This window comes from Lampetra fluviatilis, chromosome 30, assembly GCF_964198595.1.
Source record: "Lampetra fluviatilis chromosome 30, kcLamFluv1.1, whole genome shotgun sequence".
Classification (NCBI taxonomy): domain Eukaryota; kingdom Metazoa; phylum Chordata; class Hyperoartia; order Petromyzontiformes; family Petromyzontidae; genus Lampetra; species Lampetra fluviatilis.
Window position 1 is genome coordinate 11,122,407 of NC_136304.1, and position 20,291 is coordinate 11,142,697.

The following is a 20,291-nucleotide window of genomic DNA, read 5'->3' on the forward strand; positions in this document are numbered from 1 at the left end:
TAACTCTCCGGGGCACGATCGCATGACGTATATTTACTCATTCTCCACCCCCCCCCCCCGGGAGGCGTGACGTCACTACGTGTTTGACACTCGGGCCTGCCGCACGTTGCCGAGACTGCGCGCCGAAGAAAGTTGTCCCTCGCCCGCCACCAACCCGCACCAATCCCCCGGTAGTGCGAGCGAGAACTTTGCAGGGCCTGCACCTTGACGTCACTTGATTCGGGCGACGAGTGAGGAGACCTAAGATTGAGATAAGAGAGAGAGAGCAGGGGCCGCCTAGGCGAACGAGGCCCGGAGTGAGGAGCGAGGCACGCGTGAAGGAGCCGGGGAGTTGCTGCGCGCCATGGAACTCGCGGCTCTCGGGGGAGACGCGGGAGACGCCATCCGCGACCTGGGGTGAGGAGGACGCAGAGACCACCTCGTGGGTGACACGAGGGGAGAGAATAGCGCAGCCCCAACGGCAGTGTCGGGGCAGTCGGCACATTTCATTTCACCCTTCGTCTTGTCGGCATCTGCGTGTGCGCATGGCTAAGAGTGAGCCCAGTGCGTGCCTCATGTCTGTCCCCCTTGCCCCCCACCGTGTGTGTGGCCGTGCCTGCGCAACCCAGGTACGCGCTGCCCGCGGGCGGCGTGCAGGACGTGTGTCAGCTAGCGGACGGAGGCCCGTCCTCGCCCGACTTCACGCAGCTCTGTGCCTGGCTCACCAACCAACTCCGGGCCGTGTGCACTCTGGAGGAGAACCTCACAGCCACCAGTGGTGAGACCCACCTCGCCAGCGATGGGCCTCGCTGCGGATGAGGACGTTGAATCGAGAGGTCTTTGTTTACGCAGACGAGCAGTCGGCCTGCCTCGCATTTAACGTGGACCCTGAGAATCATTCACAGCCGTGTCGTTGTCCGCCTCCAAGAGGACGTGTTTTTGTGCAACTTTGCATATGTGCGTGGTGGTACATACTACACCTGGAGAGATGTTCATCATCGGATCAGATGGTGCATATTGCTCCGCCTGTTTAACAAGGAAAGTATTTTCGCTGAGCCTCAAGATAATGTTCAGGAGGGTCCTGCCAACTGTTTGCATTAGGAGGGGGCAATGCCTAATTCAAATAGAGTAATTTACAAGTAATTTTCAACTTTGGGATGTTTGGCCGACACCATTTACTTTGTAATTGGTGTCGGCATGAGAGGAAACTCATGCTGAACAGGGGGAGAACATACAAACTCCACACAAAGGCACCTGATTTGGGAATCATACTAAGGATAATTTTAATGTGAGGCACGAGAGTGACACAGCTGCCCCACCATGCCACCCAAAACAACTCCCCATCCATCGTGGCCCATCTTCAGCTGGGTAACCCCTTGCAGGTTCTGTTAGTCGACCCCTGATGGTTGCCCCAACCCTCGAAGCATTTGTGACTGCAGCTTGTCACATCTGAGCCATTGGTTAATTTCTATACCTGTCAACAACCCATACGGTTTACCCGTATTCTTGTACAGGGAAATTGAGTTTTCAGGTCCAAACGCTGTACAGCTGTTTAAATACGGGCAAAATAAATATCTGTTTCTCCCGTGAGATAGGACTTCGTAGGATTAACGTTGACCAATAAGATCTGAATTGGTCTGTAATAAAGTAGGGCATTGATAAAGGGTTGATAGGTATGCAGTTCACAACTATAGACTGTATCACGACATTTACAAGTACAGTATTCACAAATTGACCTGGGCCTTTGCAAACAAACAGGCGCTCGCTCACAGCGCTTCCCCTCAACAGTCATATGTATTCATACTGGAGGAATGCCATGAGCTATGAAGCTCTTTTTTTACACAGATGTTCCGTATTGGTCTGGAATAAAGTAGGCACTGATAAGGGGTTGACAGGCATGAATTTATACTCTTTGGTTCTTTCGGTAAAGTCACGTAGATCGAAAATACAAATAATAGATCACGACGTTTCGATCGCAACAATTAGCGATCGTCTTTAGGTGAAAGAAACAGACTGATGTGGACAAGGCCTTATACAGTGGTACCTCGGTATACGTCGTTAATTCGTTCCAGAAGGTAGGACTTATATTCCGAAAATGATGTATACCAAACACATTTTTCCCATTAGAAATAAAGGTAAAGGAAATAATCCGTTCCAGAGTATTTATATTATATTTTATATGGCATATTATACATTAATGGGGTTGTATAAAATAATTTAGATGCTACTTGTTACTAAAATGCATACATAAATTAATAAAGAAATACAATTTAAATTTTACACCACTTTGCCTTGCTGAGAGGAGTTTATAGCCTACGAGGAAGGTGGTGAGGAAGGGGAGGAGGAGATGTTATTTTTTGGAAGGAGAGTCCCCTTCCATTAGAACTTCAGGAAGCTGAAATTCTGGGGTTTTTTCTCTTTTTTGTGTCTTTTTTCTTGACTTGGACCTGGTTGAGGCTCACCAGGTTTGAGTTTTACTAAAAACCTGTCCAATGAAGTTTGGTTTTGCCTTCTTCTAAGAATGTTCCTGAAGTGGGACATTGTCTGGTCATTCCACACAATACTGTTACGGCTTGTTAGAGCCGTAACAGTATTGTGTACGCGGGTACTGTCCACGGTGACTCATCCCGACCCATGCAAGTTCTAGCAAGCGCGTCGTATCCCAAGCAAGATGTATCCCAAGACAATTTTTTCTCGTCAAAACACAACGTATACCAAATTGGATGTATTCCTAAGCGGTCGTATACCGAGATATGACTATATTTAACGCCATGAACACACGTTGTGCTTACCTGCACTAGCGGACATACGTCAGTAGGGGGTGATACGTGGGCCACCGAGGTTCCCCAGACCCCAAGAGGGGGGCTGGGGGAATATTCTAGGATCCCCTGGAACACTCTGGAAGGGAGGCGTGGCCAGGGGCGGAGAGACCCTAGGAGGTGTATAAATGCCAGACCCCTGAACGGGTTCGGCAGTCGTCCTCAAGCCGAAGACAGAAGACTCGGCTTAGAATAGGACCCTGGGACCCTCAGACCCGCTGTCCTTCTAAGGGCCGGGACTGAGGTGGGACAGTGGTTGGACCCTGGGTACCCCCAGACCTGACGTCCTTGTAAGGGCCGGGACTCGAGAACCTTGGCTGGGTCGGGTCAGGATAGCCTCCCCTAGGGCCCCTAGCCAGAGGGCTGAGTGAAGAGTGGGCCCCAGTGTTAGGAGACACGATAGCCCGGAGGCCATACCTCCCCAGGTAGCGAGTGTTAGGGGTCGTTACCCTTCATAGTAGGGACTTTGCATTGAGTTATTTGTCAAATAAACTGTTGCCTCAAGTACCGGCTCTCCCTCGTCTTTGGGCTCACTACATATAGACCGAGAGGGGGGGAAGGGGGGTGCCGCATCGGGCAAGAGAGTGGGGGCTCGAGATTGTGAGAGATTAGCATGTAGGGCATGTGAGAATGAGAGTGCAATCCAAAGGGCATGTGAGAGTGAGAGTGTGCAATAAAATGAGACTACACGAGTGTGCAATGAAATTAGGGCATGTGCGAAAGAGTTTGCAATCCCACAAGGGCTTAGGTGAGAGAGAGAAGAAAGCTGAGACATCAAACTTAGCAAAAGTTAACAATGCAATGCAACTCAGAGTGTCGGCCGACACAACAGTTAAAAGTTTACCTGGTTCCCCAACAGCATTACACACATTTTATTTCATTCGTTGCCAGATTGTGCCATCTTGTGAAACGTAGATGTTTAAAAAATGTAAGATTTGGAAGTGTGGGCCATTATGTGCCAAATACCATGAGCCCCTGACATCCTTACATATGTAATGACTGGGAATGTCACTGTATCGTGCCGGGTTTGCGAGGCCATGGCGGGATGTTTACTGTTGTGTGTACACCCCAGACACGGGGTGTAGTATCAGCCCTAGTGGGGGCTTGGGTGAGCTCTGGTTAAGTGCGGTGGCACCACGCACAGCGTGCGGTGCGGGCTCCCGTTGAGAGAGCGAGAGAGTGTCAGCCAGCTGGGGTTACGTTGGAGGCATGATACTCTGGCTGACCTGGGGACATGTGACCGGATGATACTGGAGGGGGGCCACCAGTGGAGGGAGCCAATGGGTGGTCACATGGTCCGAGAAGAACTCTCGAGATCCTTCGGGCAAGGGCAAGAGAGATCGAGAAGGTGGGCGGGGCGAGAGGCGGAGCCAGCCCCAGCCCGGCCCGATATAAGGGGGCCCTGAGAGGGGCTCGGGGTTCTTACTGTTGGAGAGGCAGGAGATCCACGTCAAGCTTGAAGAAACCTCCAGCCACGCGGTCCGGGACCCAGCTTGTGGTCTGGACCGGGATAGCGGAACCGTGTCTAGTTCCGACGTAGCGTGGTTAGTTCGGTGGTCACCACCCGAGAGTGTGTTGTGTTAATAGCTTGGAGTATGTTGTGCTAAGAGTTAATAAACATGTTGCTCCCAAGACAATGTCTGCGACTCAGTTGGACTCACTACACATACAATGAAGCCATGACTTTAGAGGAGCACTTGGAATGCACAAATAAATTATCTTCAGAATGGTAAAATGGAAGCTACCCGATTTGCAGATATAGTTGACTCTCGATAATTTTTTGCGCTAGTTACGGTGAGGATGCCCGCGGATAATAAAAAAATCGCAATTAATAAAAAATATAAATTTTCCACGGATCTCTGCCAAAAACACTAATATAGGTACAAATTCAGTTTAAGTTTCTCTGCCATCGCAGAGTTTCGTAAATTAAAACTCATAAAATGAATGATGGGATGAATCACTCAAAATGAAGCACAACTGACGATATTGATTTGTTACCGTTTCGATTTAGAACAAATACGAACGACCGACCGATGCGCGTCCTCGGTGATTAAAACACTTTCCTGCTCCCGCACAGAAGACTCGGCCCACTAAGTGGATGGCAGCAGAGCCACGCCAATCAACATCAAACTCTGCCCACTGTTGCAAAGATATGCAACGACTGTAATCTATAGGTTATCGCATGGATTTCGGATTAACCTGAGCACATATTCGGTTTGAGCACTTAACTTGTAATAAGCCAAGAATAACAATGTATAACTGTTTTTAATTATGATTTAGCGGTTTTAGCACAGGGTTGCTCCAACTTTGGGGTGCTCGTGTTTGAATGGGGAGCGATACTCGCATCACACTTACTGCATTTTGTACTACGTTGTGTACTGTGTTATGTACTGAGTTATGTACCGGGTTGTGTACTGTGTTGTGGACTGTGGAACACAGACCCCGAGGAGGCGGAAACCTTCCAGCTGGAGGTGAGCGGTCTCATGGCGGAGCTGTGCTGCCCGTACCCGGCGCTCACCACTGGTGACGCCACGCAGCGGCTGAGCTCGGCCCAGCCCTGCCTGCAGCTCCTCTGTAAGCAGCACCCGCGTGGTGGAAAGGCAATTGCCCTGCTCGAATAGGTGGCAATTGTTGTATGTGTCGGGTTATGAAATTTTTATGAAAATAATAAAAATTAATAATTTTCCGAAAAATGCGCAAATCGCATTAATTATGTTAATGTGTGTATTAACATGCATAAATTATGATGGTGTGAGTAATTATATGCATAAATTATGATAATCGCTGAGATAATCGTAGTAATTTATGCGGATGCTTGCGATTATGTTAATGTGAGCAGTTGTGATAATTAGGCTTAGCTTCGTTTATCCAGAGTTATATCAATCAGGATAACACGATTATCATCGATTAAACGTTTACCGATTATCTTAGTGTGTTTATATTATTTTAAGTCTCCAGTTTCAGATCTCATCACAGGATACAGTTATCAAGAATAAGATAGTTTTGCATGGACTTGGAAAGAAGCACTCGAACAGTTGGTGTTAAGCAATTTTATTCTAAACAAGCACATGACACTCTCTTATCCGAAAGCAACTATACGTCAATAAATTCATGGACAAGATTATGCAGTAACGAAAATGAATGACTAAAAATACTTCTTCATTGGCGTGATTATGCAGTTAACGAAAATGAATGACTAAAACATTTCTTATTCATGTAACTCGACGGCAGCAACTGCTTTGCACGATCAGTTGATATTGAACGCACCACCTCGAAATGGCAACCCTTTCTGAAACGCAATGACAATTTTTCTTATTCGTGTGCGTGCTGTGTGTGCGTTGTCCCCTCGTAATATTAATTGTGTCGTTAGCTTGTGTGGTGTAGGAGGATACAACCAGCGGCCAGAAGTTCTCTCTGGGTTGGGCGTGGCCGCCGCGAGCGCCTGCTGCTCCCTTGCTCAGCGTGTCGCTCGGCTTGTGCGCTCTCTCTCTCTCTACCGCTGGATGACGAGTTGGCACGATGCTGTCCTTGAAGATGCTCGGTCGCTCGTGTCGCTCGGTGGCGCTGGGTGTCGCTCGTTGGCGCACAGTGGCGCACGGTGGCGCACGGTGGCGTACGGTGGCACACGGCACACGGTGGCGCACGGTGGCGCTCGGTGGCGCAGCTCTGCTGGCGCTGGGTGGCGCTCGGTGGCGCTCGCTTGGCGATCTCCGCCTTTCCTGCGGGTTGTTCGCTGGTCGTCACTCTGACGAGGAGCAATGCTTCGTTCGTGGCAGGGTGGACATTGGCGTCTTTGTTGGTTTCACTCGCAGCTCGGCGACTCAGGGTAGCGATTCTTCTCAGTTGGTGCAGACCTCGGCTTGTAGCGGCACGTCGCTAACCCGCGAACCTCGTCATTCTGGATGACGAAAAACTTCTTGACGATCTGTGGTGGAGTCGAAGCCCTGGCGACGAGATGGGGCTCAGAGCCCTGGCGATCTGTGGTGGGGGCCAGGGCCCCTGACGATCTGAGTTGAATGGATTTTTCCCCGGCTTATATTTGGAAAATCCACTCAATCTTCCCGAGTTGTTTGAAGGCTGTCATATATCTTTCTGTGGGTTGAACACATCTGCGTCCGTGTATTTCTTAGTGAAGACACAGCTGTGTAACCCTTCTGGGAGGAGGGGTGTGGAATATTATTTGCTTGCGTGTGCAAATCTTGCTGTTTGTGCTCAAAACGTGATCACCCTCTTCTCTCTTTTGCGAGAGAAAAACAAACTAAAACAGAGCGAGAATAAGCAGACATCCCCGCGTCCCCTCCTCGCGACCTTCCTAACCCTCCAAGTATTCATGGGCCATCTGTTTGTGCTGCGGGGAGACAAAGGCGGCCGTGTTTAACTCCAGCGTGAGCACCCTCTCGTCTCTCCGCGTTTCTTGCGAGAGAAAACAAACCATGTCAGCACGAACCCCCCCCCCCCCTTTGCGACCTCTCTGCTCCCTTCTTGCCCGCCCCGTGCGGGTCATTCCGAGGCCAGACCCCGCTGGAAGACAAGGGTGGCTGAGGAGATGTTTGTAATACATTAATGTGGTCCTGTGTGTTACATTTATTCTTGAATTATATATTGTGAGTTCCTTCGGTCTTAGTATCGTGGTTATCATTCGTCTATGTTTAATGAATTTCGTAATGATCCTCTTCACATTATTATTTTGGGCTTCGCCAAGTTTAGTTCTGCAGAGATTGGTGTTTTTATTCTGAGTTATTTTTTTTTTTTTTAATGTCCTGAGGTTAAATGTACTATGCACTTAAGCTTTCTGGAATTCGTACTCTTTAGTTTTTCGGAAGGTCGTGTAGATAGGAAACATATACTTCTAAATAATATGTATGCGGTGAATATAAGGGGATTACTAATACAAAATTATTGTTTGTTGGTTAATTATCTATGTTAAGTTTCTACTTTTCGGTAAGGAAAACGTTAAGAAAACGCGAGTTTCAACCGTTGTTTGCTCTGCACCTTATCTGTACATCTCCAGATGTCTTTGGGAGGTTAGTCCATACATCTTTGTCCATCTGGATGTCTATGACCTCTCTGTCACGACTTCTTACCAGTTTAATGGCCGTTTCACAGATTCCTGGTGTGTTTGTAGTGGGTTGTTTTCATTATTTAATTAAATGGTATATTTAGATATAATAAAAAGAGAAATCGTTTTTTTTTCTTAATTATTCTTAATATTAATAACGGAAAACAGGGCATAGATCCAACAATATGCAGCGAGAGATGCGAGAGCTATAGGTGATGGGCAAGAGGGGTGGGAGGTAGGGGACATGGGGAAGGCAGATATTGGCCTAGGAAGTAGGAAAGATAACTATTAAATAACCACATTAAAGGATAATAATTAAATGGAGAGCAAGCGTAAAACAAAGAGGTCCTTCTGGTTATAAACAAAGAGTGGGGATTAGGACAGGGGTGAGATGGGGGATACAGCAGAGATAAGCTGCATGGTTGAGGAGGAAGATACAAAGGAGAGGGGTGAACAGTGAAGAAAGGGTCGGGGCTGGAGGTAGAGAAGGTGAGACGGGTGAGGCGCATGGTGTGAGACCACACTGGTGGGCAGGCATGGAGTTAGCAGAGGCATGGAAGTCGGGCATAGCACATCAATGTCTCCCTCCTTGTAGTGTGTCACCGTGTCCCTCACTGCCGTGCACAGTGTTCCTCGCGACGGAGCTGCAGGCAGCGCGCGTACTGAGGGCAAGGCAGGTGTCCCAGCAGGCACCGCCAGCGCAGGGAGAGCTCAGCGCTGAGCTCGGAGCCATCTGCTGCTGTCTGGGGCTGGGGGAGCAGCCGGTGGCTGACGATTCCGCGTGCATCTTCACCCCTATCCAGGACAAGGTGCATGCTCTAGCGTACAGCTTGTGCACCATCGGCATTATGGGTTACGGTTTCTGCAGACCACCCGCGAGGTCTGCAATAAATGAATGAAATCATTTGCAATAGGTGGGCAAGCAGAGAGCAATTCTAGAAATATCCATTGTTGTGCTGTGCATCTATGCTCCCCTGTCTATGCTCCCCCGACTTCACCGATCCGCAATGACCAGCATGGTGAAGTCATGTCATGTGGGCATAACTTTGCGCTGCCATGAAGTCTACTTCTACATATGTATTGTTTGTTGTGGAGGTGCATATACTGTATTTGAATTACCATAGACATCTTATATTTAGCTTTGCAACTTTAAATTACTTTTGAAGCCACCAACCATCCAGTGTGGTCAATTATGATCTAATAACCGCCAAGATCATCATGGCTGATTATAATTTAGGGATCCTGGTTTAAGAAGCACAAACATTCTAAGTCTTCGCCAAATATGCACTCTCTTATGTCCAAGTGTCTTGATGCTCATGGCAATGAGCATCAAGACACCTGGCTCAATGGTTCATGGCTGTGTGGACACAGAAGTGGCACTGCTGAGGTGTTGGATTCAGTATGAAAGAGGAATCTCCTGTGTAGCGACGAGATTTTCCAAATACAATTACCGCAGTCTGGCTCTTAGCATAAGTTGGTACGTATACATTTGTAGGGCGAAATTTGTTAATTTCTTGAATTGATAAGACGGAGCAAAGCAATGATTTGTCTTTAAGAGCTGAAGAGTGTGTAGGTTAGTTTTTTTGTATTTAGTCCTTTAATGGTTGAGAAGACCGATTATTTTGCCTCTTGGTTGGTCCACAAAGAACTCAGTTTTCGTGTCTGTACAGGCACCCAGAATGGGTGACTGTTTTTTATCTACTTAAGTGCTCATAAGACAAAAATGAAGAACATTTATAGCATTTCAGGAAGGCGTTAAATCCTATGTCAGCTGACTTGACGTGACTAAGTCATCCAATTCAAGAGTCTATTTTTTTTTTCCAGTTGTCATGTGAACCCATCACTATTACATGTATGAAACAAAACGATGAATCTGAACAAATGAGCCACCTTCATGGGTATCTTCTTTGTGGACAGCACCCCTGGCTTTGTGTTAGCGACTATACGTAAACTGCATGCACTATAATTTTTCACTTATCATTATAACTATTTTATGCATGTATTGTGAGCTCAACAATTGATATTAACAGACAAATCTTGAATCTATGCAACATCATGGGACCAGTTCTTATAAGACCAGTCGTTATGCACTCTTGTATGAAGCTGATTGTGGTTGTTGGTGCGCGATTCCCCATGCTGTCACTGGCATGCAGGTCGTGCAGGTGCTGGGCAAACTCCCGGGGGCCACGGTGGAGAAGCCTCTCCTGCAGGCCGAGCTGTCACCCCCACAGTGGGCACGAGCTACACCACACCACACTCGCACCACACACACACACACCATTCACATTGATAATCACACACACCATTCACATTGATAACCACACACACCATTCACATTGATAACCACACACCATTCACATTGCTAACCACACACATTCACACATCAACCACACCACTCTGACCACACACTACTCACACCGGTCACACACGACACCACTCAACCAGTTAATGCTCACTCACTTGACACACACTTATCACTCACATTGTTCCACCACCAATCACCATGCACACATCACAAACACCACACACATACTCATCGCACATACACACCAAACATCCACTCACCAAAGCACACACCACTCACACCATACCTTTAACACCCTCACACCACTCACACAACTTCCTGTGGTGGTGTAGTAGTGATTACTTGGTTGTAGTGTAGGATTGTGGTAGAGAGGAGTGGCTGTATGGAGGTTGTGGTGTGGCTATTGTGATGTTGTGTAGTGTTAGGTGGTTTGGTTGTTTGGGGATTTGGTGGTGGTGTGAGATGGTGTGCAGTTGGTGTGTTGATGTTGTGGTGGTAAGGTGGTAATGTGATGTAGTGTGTGGTGGTGTATCATACTATGGTAGGTTGTGTTGTGTGGCAGCGTCATGTGGTTGCATGGTGGTTAGTGCACTTCTACAATACTAGTAGTGTACGTTTAATACCTGTGTGCCAACTACTGTCGGGGCTAATAGTGCAGGCTTTTTTTCTGTATGTGCGTGTTGTTTTTAGGAAAGGCTGGAAAACATTAATCAAGTGATGCTCAGCGAGTATGAACTGCGGAGGAAGATGTTGCTGAAGCGTCTTGACGTCACAGTGCAGTCCTTCGGCTGGTCTGAAAAGGCTCAGGTATGGAAAGAATGAATGAACATGAGTTGCACTATTACCATCACTCATGCTCCTCTACTGATATCTCTTGCGCTGACCTCAACGATAAACACTCCTGAGAAATGGCCTTTAATTACCACTCTGTCGACACCGCACAATGTGCTTTTCCAGCTGCTGCTTGTGCAGCTTTAACAACAAAGTGGCTGAAGTTAAAGTTTTCTTTTCCATTCCCAATTACATTGCAAACACATGGTGCTAATGGCACACCTGCAGTCCTTTCTCTGTGGACAGTGAAACAGCCATGCAGTTGACCAACAGAACACTTGAGTGCCTTATTTTATCTCTGATGGGAGACCCATATTCACACTTTCCTATCTGGTGCCAACCCTGAGCACACTAGTTGTGAGAAACAACTTGAACAAGGGTGGCTACCCAGCATGCACACCCAGCAGATCAGAAGTGGTGGCTCGGTGCCCTGACCCAGGCATCGCAGATCACGATCCAACAACCACCGCCTCTGTCCGTCTGTCTGGCGCGTAAACAGATGCACGTGGACTCGGTGGCACGTGCGTACGTGCCCAAGCGCACCGCCCTGTCCCCACGGCCGTCCGTGTCGCTGGCCCACGTGCTGGCGGCGCGCGCCGACCTGTCCCGCATCGTGAAGACGACGGGCGGCGAAGTGCGCGCGCACACGGCCTGCTCCGTCAACAAGGTGCTGTCAGCACACCCCTTGCCGTTTCAACTTGTTGTTCACTTCCAAACCTCCAAATTTGATAAGGCATCAATTTGGAGGTTCTCTTGAATAGTTTCCCAGTTATCACCAGTTCCTCTTTCTGCCTCTCATTGTAATTCAAAGCATGTGCAGACTGAAGGGCACACGCATTAGAGAAAACACGCATCAGGTTAATGACATCATCTGAACCATTAAGAACTGGGCTTGGACAGAATAAGTCACTTGTAGGGATGATGGGAAGATGGTCAAGAATATTGCTGAGTGGCAGTCAAAGACTGTAGTGCGTCCGAAAGAAGGTCCACCGAGGTGATAGAGCGATGAGAGCGGTTTGTGTGTTGTGGGAGGATTGTTACATCGCAGGATGGTGAGAGGCGGCGGCTTTGAGGCCTTCATCCAGCAGTGGATTGACCATGGCTGATTTTAATGACCATTGGCAGTAGCTGCACTTCTGTAAATATTTTTGGTTTTGCAATTCTTTGCAAGTTCATTACTTGTTAACAAAGTAATAACTTTAAATAATACAAACATGAATGGCAATAAAAAAAATATTGTATTCTATTACTTTATATATATTATTTGGGTCTTTCGGTAAAGCCACGTAGATAGAAAAATAAAAAAAATACAAATATCACGACGTTTCGATCGCAACACAAGCAATCGTCATCAGGTGAAAAATATAGCGGGAGAGCTGCTGAAGCAGGATGTTATATAGGTTTGGGATGGGTGTAGCCCAAGGGTAAGTGGGCTGGGTGAGAGATGGAATTTGGGTGTAAATGTAAGATCGGAGAGCTGATATACCTCCAGACTATGAAGCTGTGGAGGTGGCCATTGTATTATGAGAGATTAGCATGTCAATCTGTTAATGTAAGATTACAATGGCCACCTCCACAGCTTTGTTGACGTGGAGGTATATCAGCTCTCCGATCTTACATTTATGAATTCCTGCAGTCACGAAAGCTTTAAGTCAAGATTTCCTTATATAGTTATAAAATCTAAATGGGAAGGACATGTTGGAGTAGACGGGCAGCCTGTTTAATAACTTAGAGTAGCAGTAAACTGCAAATCAGACCGAGCTTTTATACTCGTCTCATAATATACAGTAACATTCTAGATTTGAAGTTTTCGTGACTGCAAGGATCCATATTCTTTGGTTCTTTCGGTAAAGTCCCGTAGGTAATAAAATAAAATATAAATAAATACATTTAATCACGTCGTTTCGATTGCAACACAAGCAATCATCAGCAGGTGTGACAACCACAGCAAGAACATTTTTACTGAAGTGGGAGAGATGCCAAGGTTAGGGCAGTTAAATAAGTCAGAGAGGGGAGGGTGGGGGGGAAAGGGAGGGGACGAATGGGGAGAGGAGGGCGAGCGCTGCAGGGACGCTGAGAGCAAAGAAGCAACATGATTGCTGCCAAGATAGATGATGGCGCCCAAAGCAAAATAGCCGCACTGCTAAACGCTGAGGATGCAATTAACTCGGTAAGATAGACTAGTACCCGGTAAATAAGATGGAACAACTATGAACAGTTAAATTTTACTTGGTTAATAACATCTTTCCAATGATTGCTCAATTTCTATCTATCATCTCGGTTGAAGTTCTGTCTGTTTATATATCTGGATGGCTTCATGAACAAATCTTTGATGGTAGCCAGACCGCTTGCAGAGCACCTTGGTCTCTCCTACTCTGGTTAGGCACTGCCTTACCAACACTTACTTCACCTGGAATGGTACTTTCTACAAACAAAATGAAGGTACAACCATAGGTTCCCCCTTATCTCCAGTGATAGCGAATGTTTTCATGGAGAAATTTGAAACCGATGCCATCCAGACATCCACCCTACGTCCTTCCTTGTGGAAGAGATATGTGGATGACACTTTCGTCATTTGGCCACATGGCCTGTCAGCATTGAACCAATTCCTCAACCACATCAATTCCATACACCCATCCATCAAATTCACCATGGAAGTGGAGAAGGATGGTAAGCTACCATTCCCTGGATGTTTTGTTTGAGAAGAAGCCTGATGGCTCTTTGGGATATTCTGTCTACAGGAAAGCCACCCACACAGATTCCTATCTGAAACCTGAATCCCACCACCATCCGGCATAGAAGATTTCCCTCATCAAAACCCTGCACCATAGGGCCCACTGCATTTCTGACCAACACCACCTAACCAGTGAATTGGAATATGTACACCAGGCCCTCTAGATGAATGGATAACTCGGACCGTACTATCCGCAAAGCTGTTTCTCCAACCATGGAGAAACAACCCCCTGAGACGCCGATCAAAACCATCACGTCACCATACATAGCAGGCATTACCAAAAAGATTGCCAAAATCGTAAACAAACACAAGATTCAGATCCGATTCAGTACAGTACACAAAATCCGTGATCTAATCCCATCTGTGAAGGATGTCATTCCTGACTTGCAATACCCTAGAGTCTACAAACTAAGTTGCATCTGTGGTGATTGTTACATTGGGGAAACGAAACGTCATGTCTCTGACCGTATCCGCGAGCATAAGTCAGATCTGAAACACGGCAGAACTAATTCCTCCGCCGTTGCTGATCATTGCTATCACGCTGGGGGCTCTCATGATATTGTTTTCTCCGAGACCAAGGTGCTCTGCAAGCCGTCTGACTACCATCAAAGATTTGTTCATGAAGCCATTCAGATATATAAACATAGACATAACTTCAACCGAGATGATGGATAGAAATTGAGCAATCATTGTAAAGATGTTATTAACTAAGTAAAATTTAACTGTTCATAGTTCCATCTTATTTACCGGGTAATAGTCTATTTTACCGAGGTAATTGCATCCTCGGCGTTTAGCAGTGTGTCTATTTTGCTTTTGGCGCCATCATCTATCTTGGCAGCATTCATGTTGCTTCTTTGCTCTCGGCGTCCCTGCAGCGCTCGCCCTCCTCTCCCCATTCGCCCCCTCCCTTCCCCCCCACCCTCCCCTCTCTGACTTATTTAACTGCCCTAACCTTGGCATCTATCCCACTTCAGTAAAACATTCCTTGCTGTGGTTGTCACACCTGCTGATGATTGCTTGTGTTGCAATCGAAACGTCGCGATTTAATTTATTTTTATTTAAAAATTTCACTTACGTGACTTTACCAAAAGAACCAAAGAATATACAGTAACATTCCAAATATCCACACTCCAATCATCTGCAAATTCCTGTACTTCGCAGATTTCGCACGGTTCACGACTACTCCCAAAATCCATGGAACTGTTGAATTCTGCATGGAGTGGCATAGGATTTTGCACACAGCTTCATGATCCCAGCAATCTAGCATTCAGTTCAAGCCATACGAACCACAATGCACAATTGACATATGACCCTAGCCTGGGCTTCGACGTAAAAAGAGTACTGGGTGATGACTGGTGCAGGTTCGAACAGCTGCTTGATGGAGTCACTCATTTCAGGCATCTCTCCATGGTACAGGCATAGTCCGTTTTACGCCCAGGATGTGTTCCTGAAAACCAGAACGTCAATCGAAAGCACTTAAATCAAAGCAAAGAGATGGGTTGTGGATCGTAACCTGGTATAGAACCTAAAAAGGACACTGATTAACTCATTGCGTATCTCTGCTGTACATTCACCGGTGTGAAAAGTAAGTATATTATTGATATTTTAAGATATATCACCTTGTCTATTATACTATTTGTATTAGTTTATTATATAAAAATAGTTTTACACTTGTATAAAAACAGTCGCCATAATACAGTACAAGAGATCTCCGATATACATAGGGGTTGGGGTTCCGGAGAGTTGTGACTTTTAACGAAACAATTTATAATGGGGACTTTTCCCCCATAGGAATATATGGAAATGGGGAGGGGATAGCGACCGTAAGAACATAAACATTTTGATTTGAAGCTTTCGTGACTGCAGGAATCCATCCTCTTTGGTTCTTTCGGTAAAGTCACATAGGTAGAAATAAAATAAATCAAATCACAACGTTTCGATCGCAACACAAACGACCGCTTGTGTTGCGATCGAAACGTCGTGATTTGTTTAATTTACTTTTATTTCTAACTACGTGACTTTACCGAAAGAACCAAAGAGTATAGCATAAACATTGCCTTTGCGAGGCAAAGCGAGGCAATATCTCCCCAACAATGGAATTAGGTAGGGATAAGGGACCGTAACTCAGGGAAATGTTGTGTTTCATACCAAGCAACCACAATACTTACCTTATGTACAGAAAACCATGTACTATACTGTACAACACAATGTATACATTTATAACCAATTCTGAGGTCAAGAACCATTAAACAGCATTGATGCTGATCAAACACTTAATTTGAAACCATTTTTATGAGCATTTAGATGCAGCCCTGTACACTTTAAAAGTTTTCCTTCATTAATATAAAACGTATTTGTTAAAATTTTAAGCAATGACTCAAACAGAAAGCCATTTTAGTATAAAAAAGCACATCTTATACAGCATTAAAAAAAATGTCTTAACCTATGATTTTTACAAATAGCACTCGGTACACGCGCGAGAGAACACGATGAGACTTAATAGATGGCGGCGCTTGGCGCAAGTTGTACAGTACTTCTACATCCCCCCCCTCCCAGAGCCGACTTCAGCCAAGTCGAAAATGATCATTTAAAACTATAATCGTCACTGGTATTGGCCGTGAGCGGCAATCAAAGTCGGCGCGCCGGGCTCGTAACACAGCACGCTAACCGCTACGTACTCATGCACAAATGTTTTCGACTCAAAAACGACATAAATTCGTCGACATTTTACGTTGTGTTCCTAAAAAAGTCGGCATTGTGAGTGCGCAACAACTTATATCGAGACAACGTATATCGGGGACCCACTGTATGTGGGAAAGAAAATATGAATCGAGGACACAGGAAAGACTAGCCAGTCAGGGATGCTAATGCTTGGGCTCATCTGGCACCATTACACGTAAAAAAACGTGGGGCTTCATTACTAAGTTTGAAAGTGTCGAGTACGTTATGGCGGGGTACACAGAACGTTCAACGGAATTTGGTATCAATAACTTGAGTACGTTACAGCAAAATTACGTAAACTGAGAGGGTATAAATCAGCATTTTACTGGATGTTGGTGCTAATCTGTTCGTGTGTGTGTGTGACCCATGTGCTGTGCAGGTGCTCATGGGACAGGTCCCCGACAGGGGGGGCCGTCCCCGGGAGATGGGCCCTCCCGCTGCCGACATGCCCTTCTGGCAGAAACGGCAGAACGACCCACGCGGAGGCCGTGGTCGAGGAGGCGGCGGCGGTTGGCAGGGGGGCGGCCGGGGGGGCCAGGGTGGGGGCCAGGGTGGGTGGCAAGGCGGTGGCTACAGTGGTGGCCGTGGGGACTGGGGTGGGGGTGGCCGTGGAGGGCGGCGTGGTCAAGGCAAATGGTGACGTCACTGAAGCTTTCCGTGAGCATGCACCACGCTCCGTTATTGCGTGGAATTTTTATTTTTTAAAGAGTACCACTTGTGATGAATGATCAGCTTGGGTATTTTAATACCACTATAAATTAAAATGCTTCCCTTTAATGTAGTTCACACGATGCTGGTAAAGTGAAGCTGGTATACAAATTTCGACTAATTGAGGACCCTTGTGCAGAGACGTATTTTTTGTTGCATTGGAACGAGGGGGGAGTGGTTATGGAAAGAATAAGTGCAAAAAGTCAGAGACGTCAACGATGGTTTTGCAAAATTTAGCTCGCCCTGCATCCCTCAAATAAACTAGCCGAGTGTGCAGGGTTCATCGCGTGTGCGATTCCCTCCCTGTTTTTCCAAAGTCAATTGTAAGACATTGCAAGTGTTTCCCAGACGATATATTTTAAAATATTGAGCTGGGCAATGTGTGTTTTTACATTTTCTCCTATCCTGCACACATTTCTTTTAGAGGCTATCAGAATATCTTTTATGTTGGCTTACATAAATTATTCGTCCATACGAAAGAAGAAGATTCTATAAATTGTGAAGTCATGAATTAATTTACTATTGTAGACATTTGTTATACACTGCAAAATATTATTGAATCACATTTAACAAAGTCGATTTCTTTTATATTTACATTATTTAGAGTTATGACTGTGATTAAGTGTGGCCTGCGTTTGTTGTATTATTTCAAAAGATCACTCCGTTGTAGTTGGTCAACATTAAGATACAGTCTATTTCAGTGTTATACGAATGATCAAGTATTGCTGCTGATGAATGGCTGTAGAGAATTGAACCATTGTTTTTCACAGCATATAGAGCATTGTAAAGTTAGGCCCTAATCCACTGCGCTTGCCCGTCTTAGTTGTGTTTTGTTTACTGAATGGAGTACACAGACACACACAGCAAAGCCTCCTCGTGCTGGGCAGGATGACAGCACTCGGTAACAGTTCTTGGGTCAGTTCATGTCCGCACCGTTCATTTAACCAGGTGAGAGCATGTCAGATTTCAGTACTATTTTTGAAGGATATGGAGATGCCTTCATCCAACAGTGGACTGATTATGGCTGGTGATGATAATTTAGAAAATAGGTAGTCATTTAAGTGGGAATACTATTTTGTATTTGAATATTTTGTATTTAATGTGTGCCGACACTTGCAGATAAACAGCTTGTGAGTGCTGTGATCTCTGACATCCACGATACAGCTGTCACTTTGCTCTCGGAAATCGACAGGTCACTGGAGGAACTGAACGGCCAACTGCAGCAGGGGTAGCACAGTGCTTGGGTTTGCTTCCCAACTCGGGTGCCTTTCTGCGTAGAGTTTGTATGTTCTCTCTCCGCCTGTTCTGATTTTTTTCTCTGAGTTCTTCGGTTTTCTCCTGTCCTAAAATAAACTGGTATTGGCCAAACATCCCAATTCTGAAAGATTATATTAAGATTATTCAATGGGGATTACACAACTTTTTAGGACGCTCCTGAAAAAGAATTGAAACTCGGTGAAACTTTCCTGGGTAAACAGGCGTAAATAAATACTAAGTAAACTTTTATTTTACCAGGTAAAGCCCACTTATCTATTTTTTCAGAAGTGATCTGGCCACAAATGAAAGCTGAAGTGGCTTATCACGTATAAATGTATCGCAGCCAAATATTCTAAACTTGTTTTTAAATATGGAGGGAAAAACCAGAGGACCCGGAGAAAAATCCACACGACTACTGGGAGAACATGCAAACTCCAAATATACAGGCGGCAGTGTTGGGATCGAACCCACAACCTCCTGTATACCAGGCAAGGTAGTTAACATGTCACCACTGTGGCGCCACATTGTCTCAGTGAAGAGACTTGACCACTGCTGTGAGCCACGGAATACAACAATGTTAGATCTTTGACACATCTTAATGTTGCCAACAAGTTTTGTCTTCAGTAAGAGGGCATAAATGATCGTCTCTTGTATTCTGTCAACAGATCCTGTAGGCAGGGTGTGAACAACTTTCGGAAATGGAATATCTAAATATTTTCACCTGAAATTAGTAAATCTGTTAGCATGGCGTCGTGATGAACTGTTCACAACAGTTGAAACCTCATCGTTCGTTCAAACAGAGTTTGGCGACATTCTTTTGAGTGTGAACGTAAACCCTATGCACACGGGGACGATGCTTGAAAGTAACGTTTCCTTGAAGCTGTGCTTCAGAAGGTCAGGTTGCTGTTTATCTCATTCTAAGTGACTTTCTAAGGATCACCATTAGAATAGCTGCCTTATTCATTCAATAATGTTCCAGGTTTTATTCTCACCCCATAAACTTGTAAACCCGTTATTTACATCTCTATTGTTGTGTAGACCTTTCTCCTTGGTGTGATCATTATTTAATTAAAGAAATAATTATCTCACTGCTACAAGAAGCAAACATGGTTATGCATTTTTTGTAAAGCTGAATTGTGTAATGACATCACAACAGTCTGTTTCTATAATTTATCCGATGTTTTCCAAATGAACATTAAACATGCAAAGTGCATTCCTTATTGGCTCGACCATTTATTTGTAACAATTCCTTGGCTTTCAATCTGAATTTCTGGAGTTTGACTTTGCAGAGGAAGAGAGATGGTGAGGATAGTTTGGGTTATAATATGAAACTAGCTCTAGTAGCTGCACAATAATGATTTAAGCCCAAAATCAATCTCAATACTTATTTTGTTTGTTGACAATGCTGAGCTCCTTGCCGGCTCATGGTTTTATCGCGAGTGACTTCTTGGAATCCAGTCTCACAAGTCCCAAGTCTGGATCACTCGGCAAAGTCCCATTATCCGCCTGAGCCACTCAAACACTTCTCAGATGTTGGCCTCGTTAGGTCACAGCTAAGTTTTGATATCCTGGTTTGCGAGCAACTCTCTCTCTCTCTATCTCTGTCGAGAGAGAGAGAGGTCTGGACTCGCAAGCAGGTGTAACAAAAAAAAATACTCCTGTAGCATATGATGCAAAAGCATGACTTTAGCCACACAATGGTGATGTGCTGCTGTTATCCAGACAGACAGGATACAGCATAACAAACGTGCACATGCAGTGTTTGACACCTACTGTTATCACACGCTTTCAAGGTGCTTTGTCCGAGGGTATTTTAAAATGTAACCCTTATTGTATTTTGTTTGTCTTTAAAATGTATTTGTTATGAAGTTCGATATT

General features: G+C 45.5%; 1 protein-coding gene across 1 annotated transcript; it reads left to right on the forward strand.

Moving 5' to 3' along the window:
* The first annotated feature begins 26 nt into the window (after positions 1-26).
* LOC144943274 (protein FAM98A-like) lies at positions 27-20,242 on the forward strand. Its single transcript, XM_078870616.1, has 8 exons — positions 27-396; positions 609-757; positions 5,238-5,372; positions 8,485-8,666; positions 10,011-10,091; positions 10,853-10,969; positions 11,493-11,660; positions 16,828-20,242. The coding sequence occupies exons 1-8, from the start codon at positions 344-346 to the stop codon at positions 17,086-17,088; spliced, it is 1,146 nt and encodes a 381-aa protein (XP_078726742.1). The 5' UTR covers positions 27-343; the 3' UTR covers positions 17,089-20,242.
* The last annotated feature ends 49 nt before the right edge of the window (positions 20,243-20,291 follow it).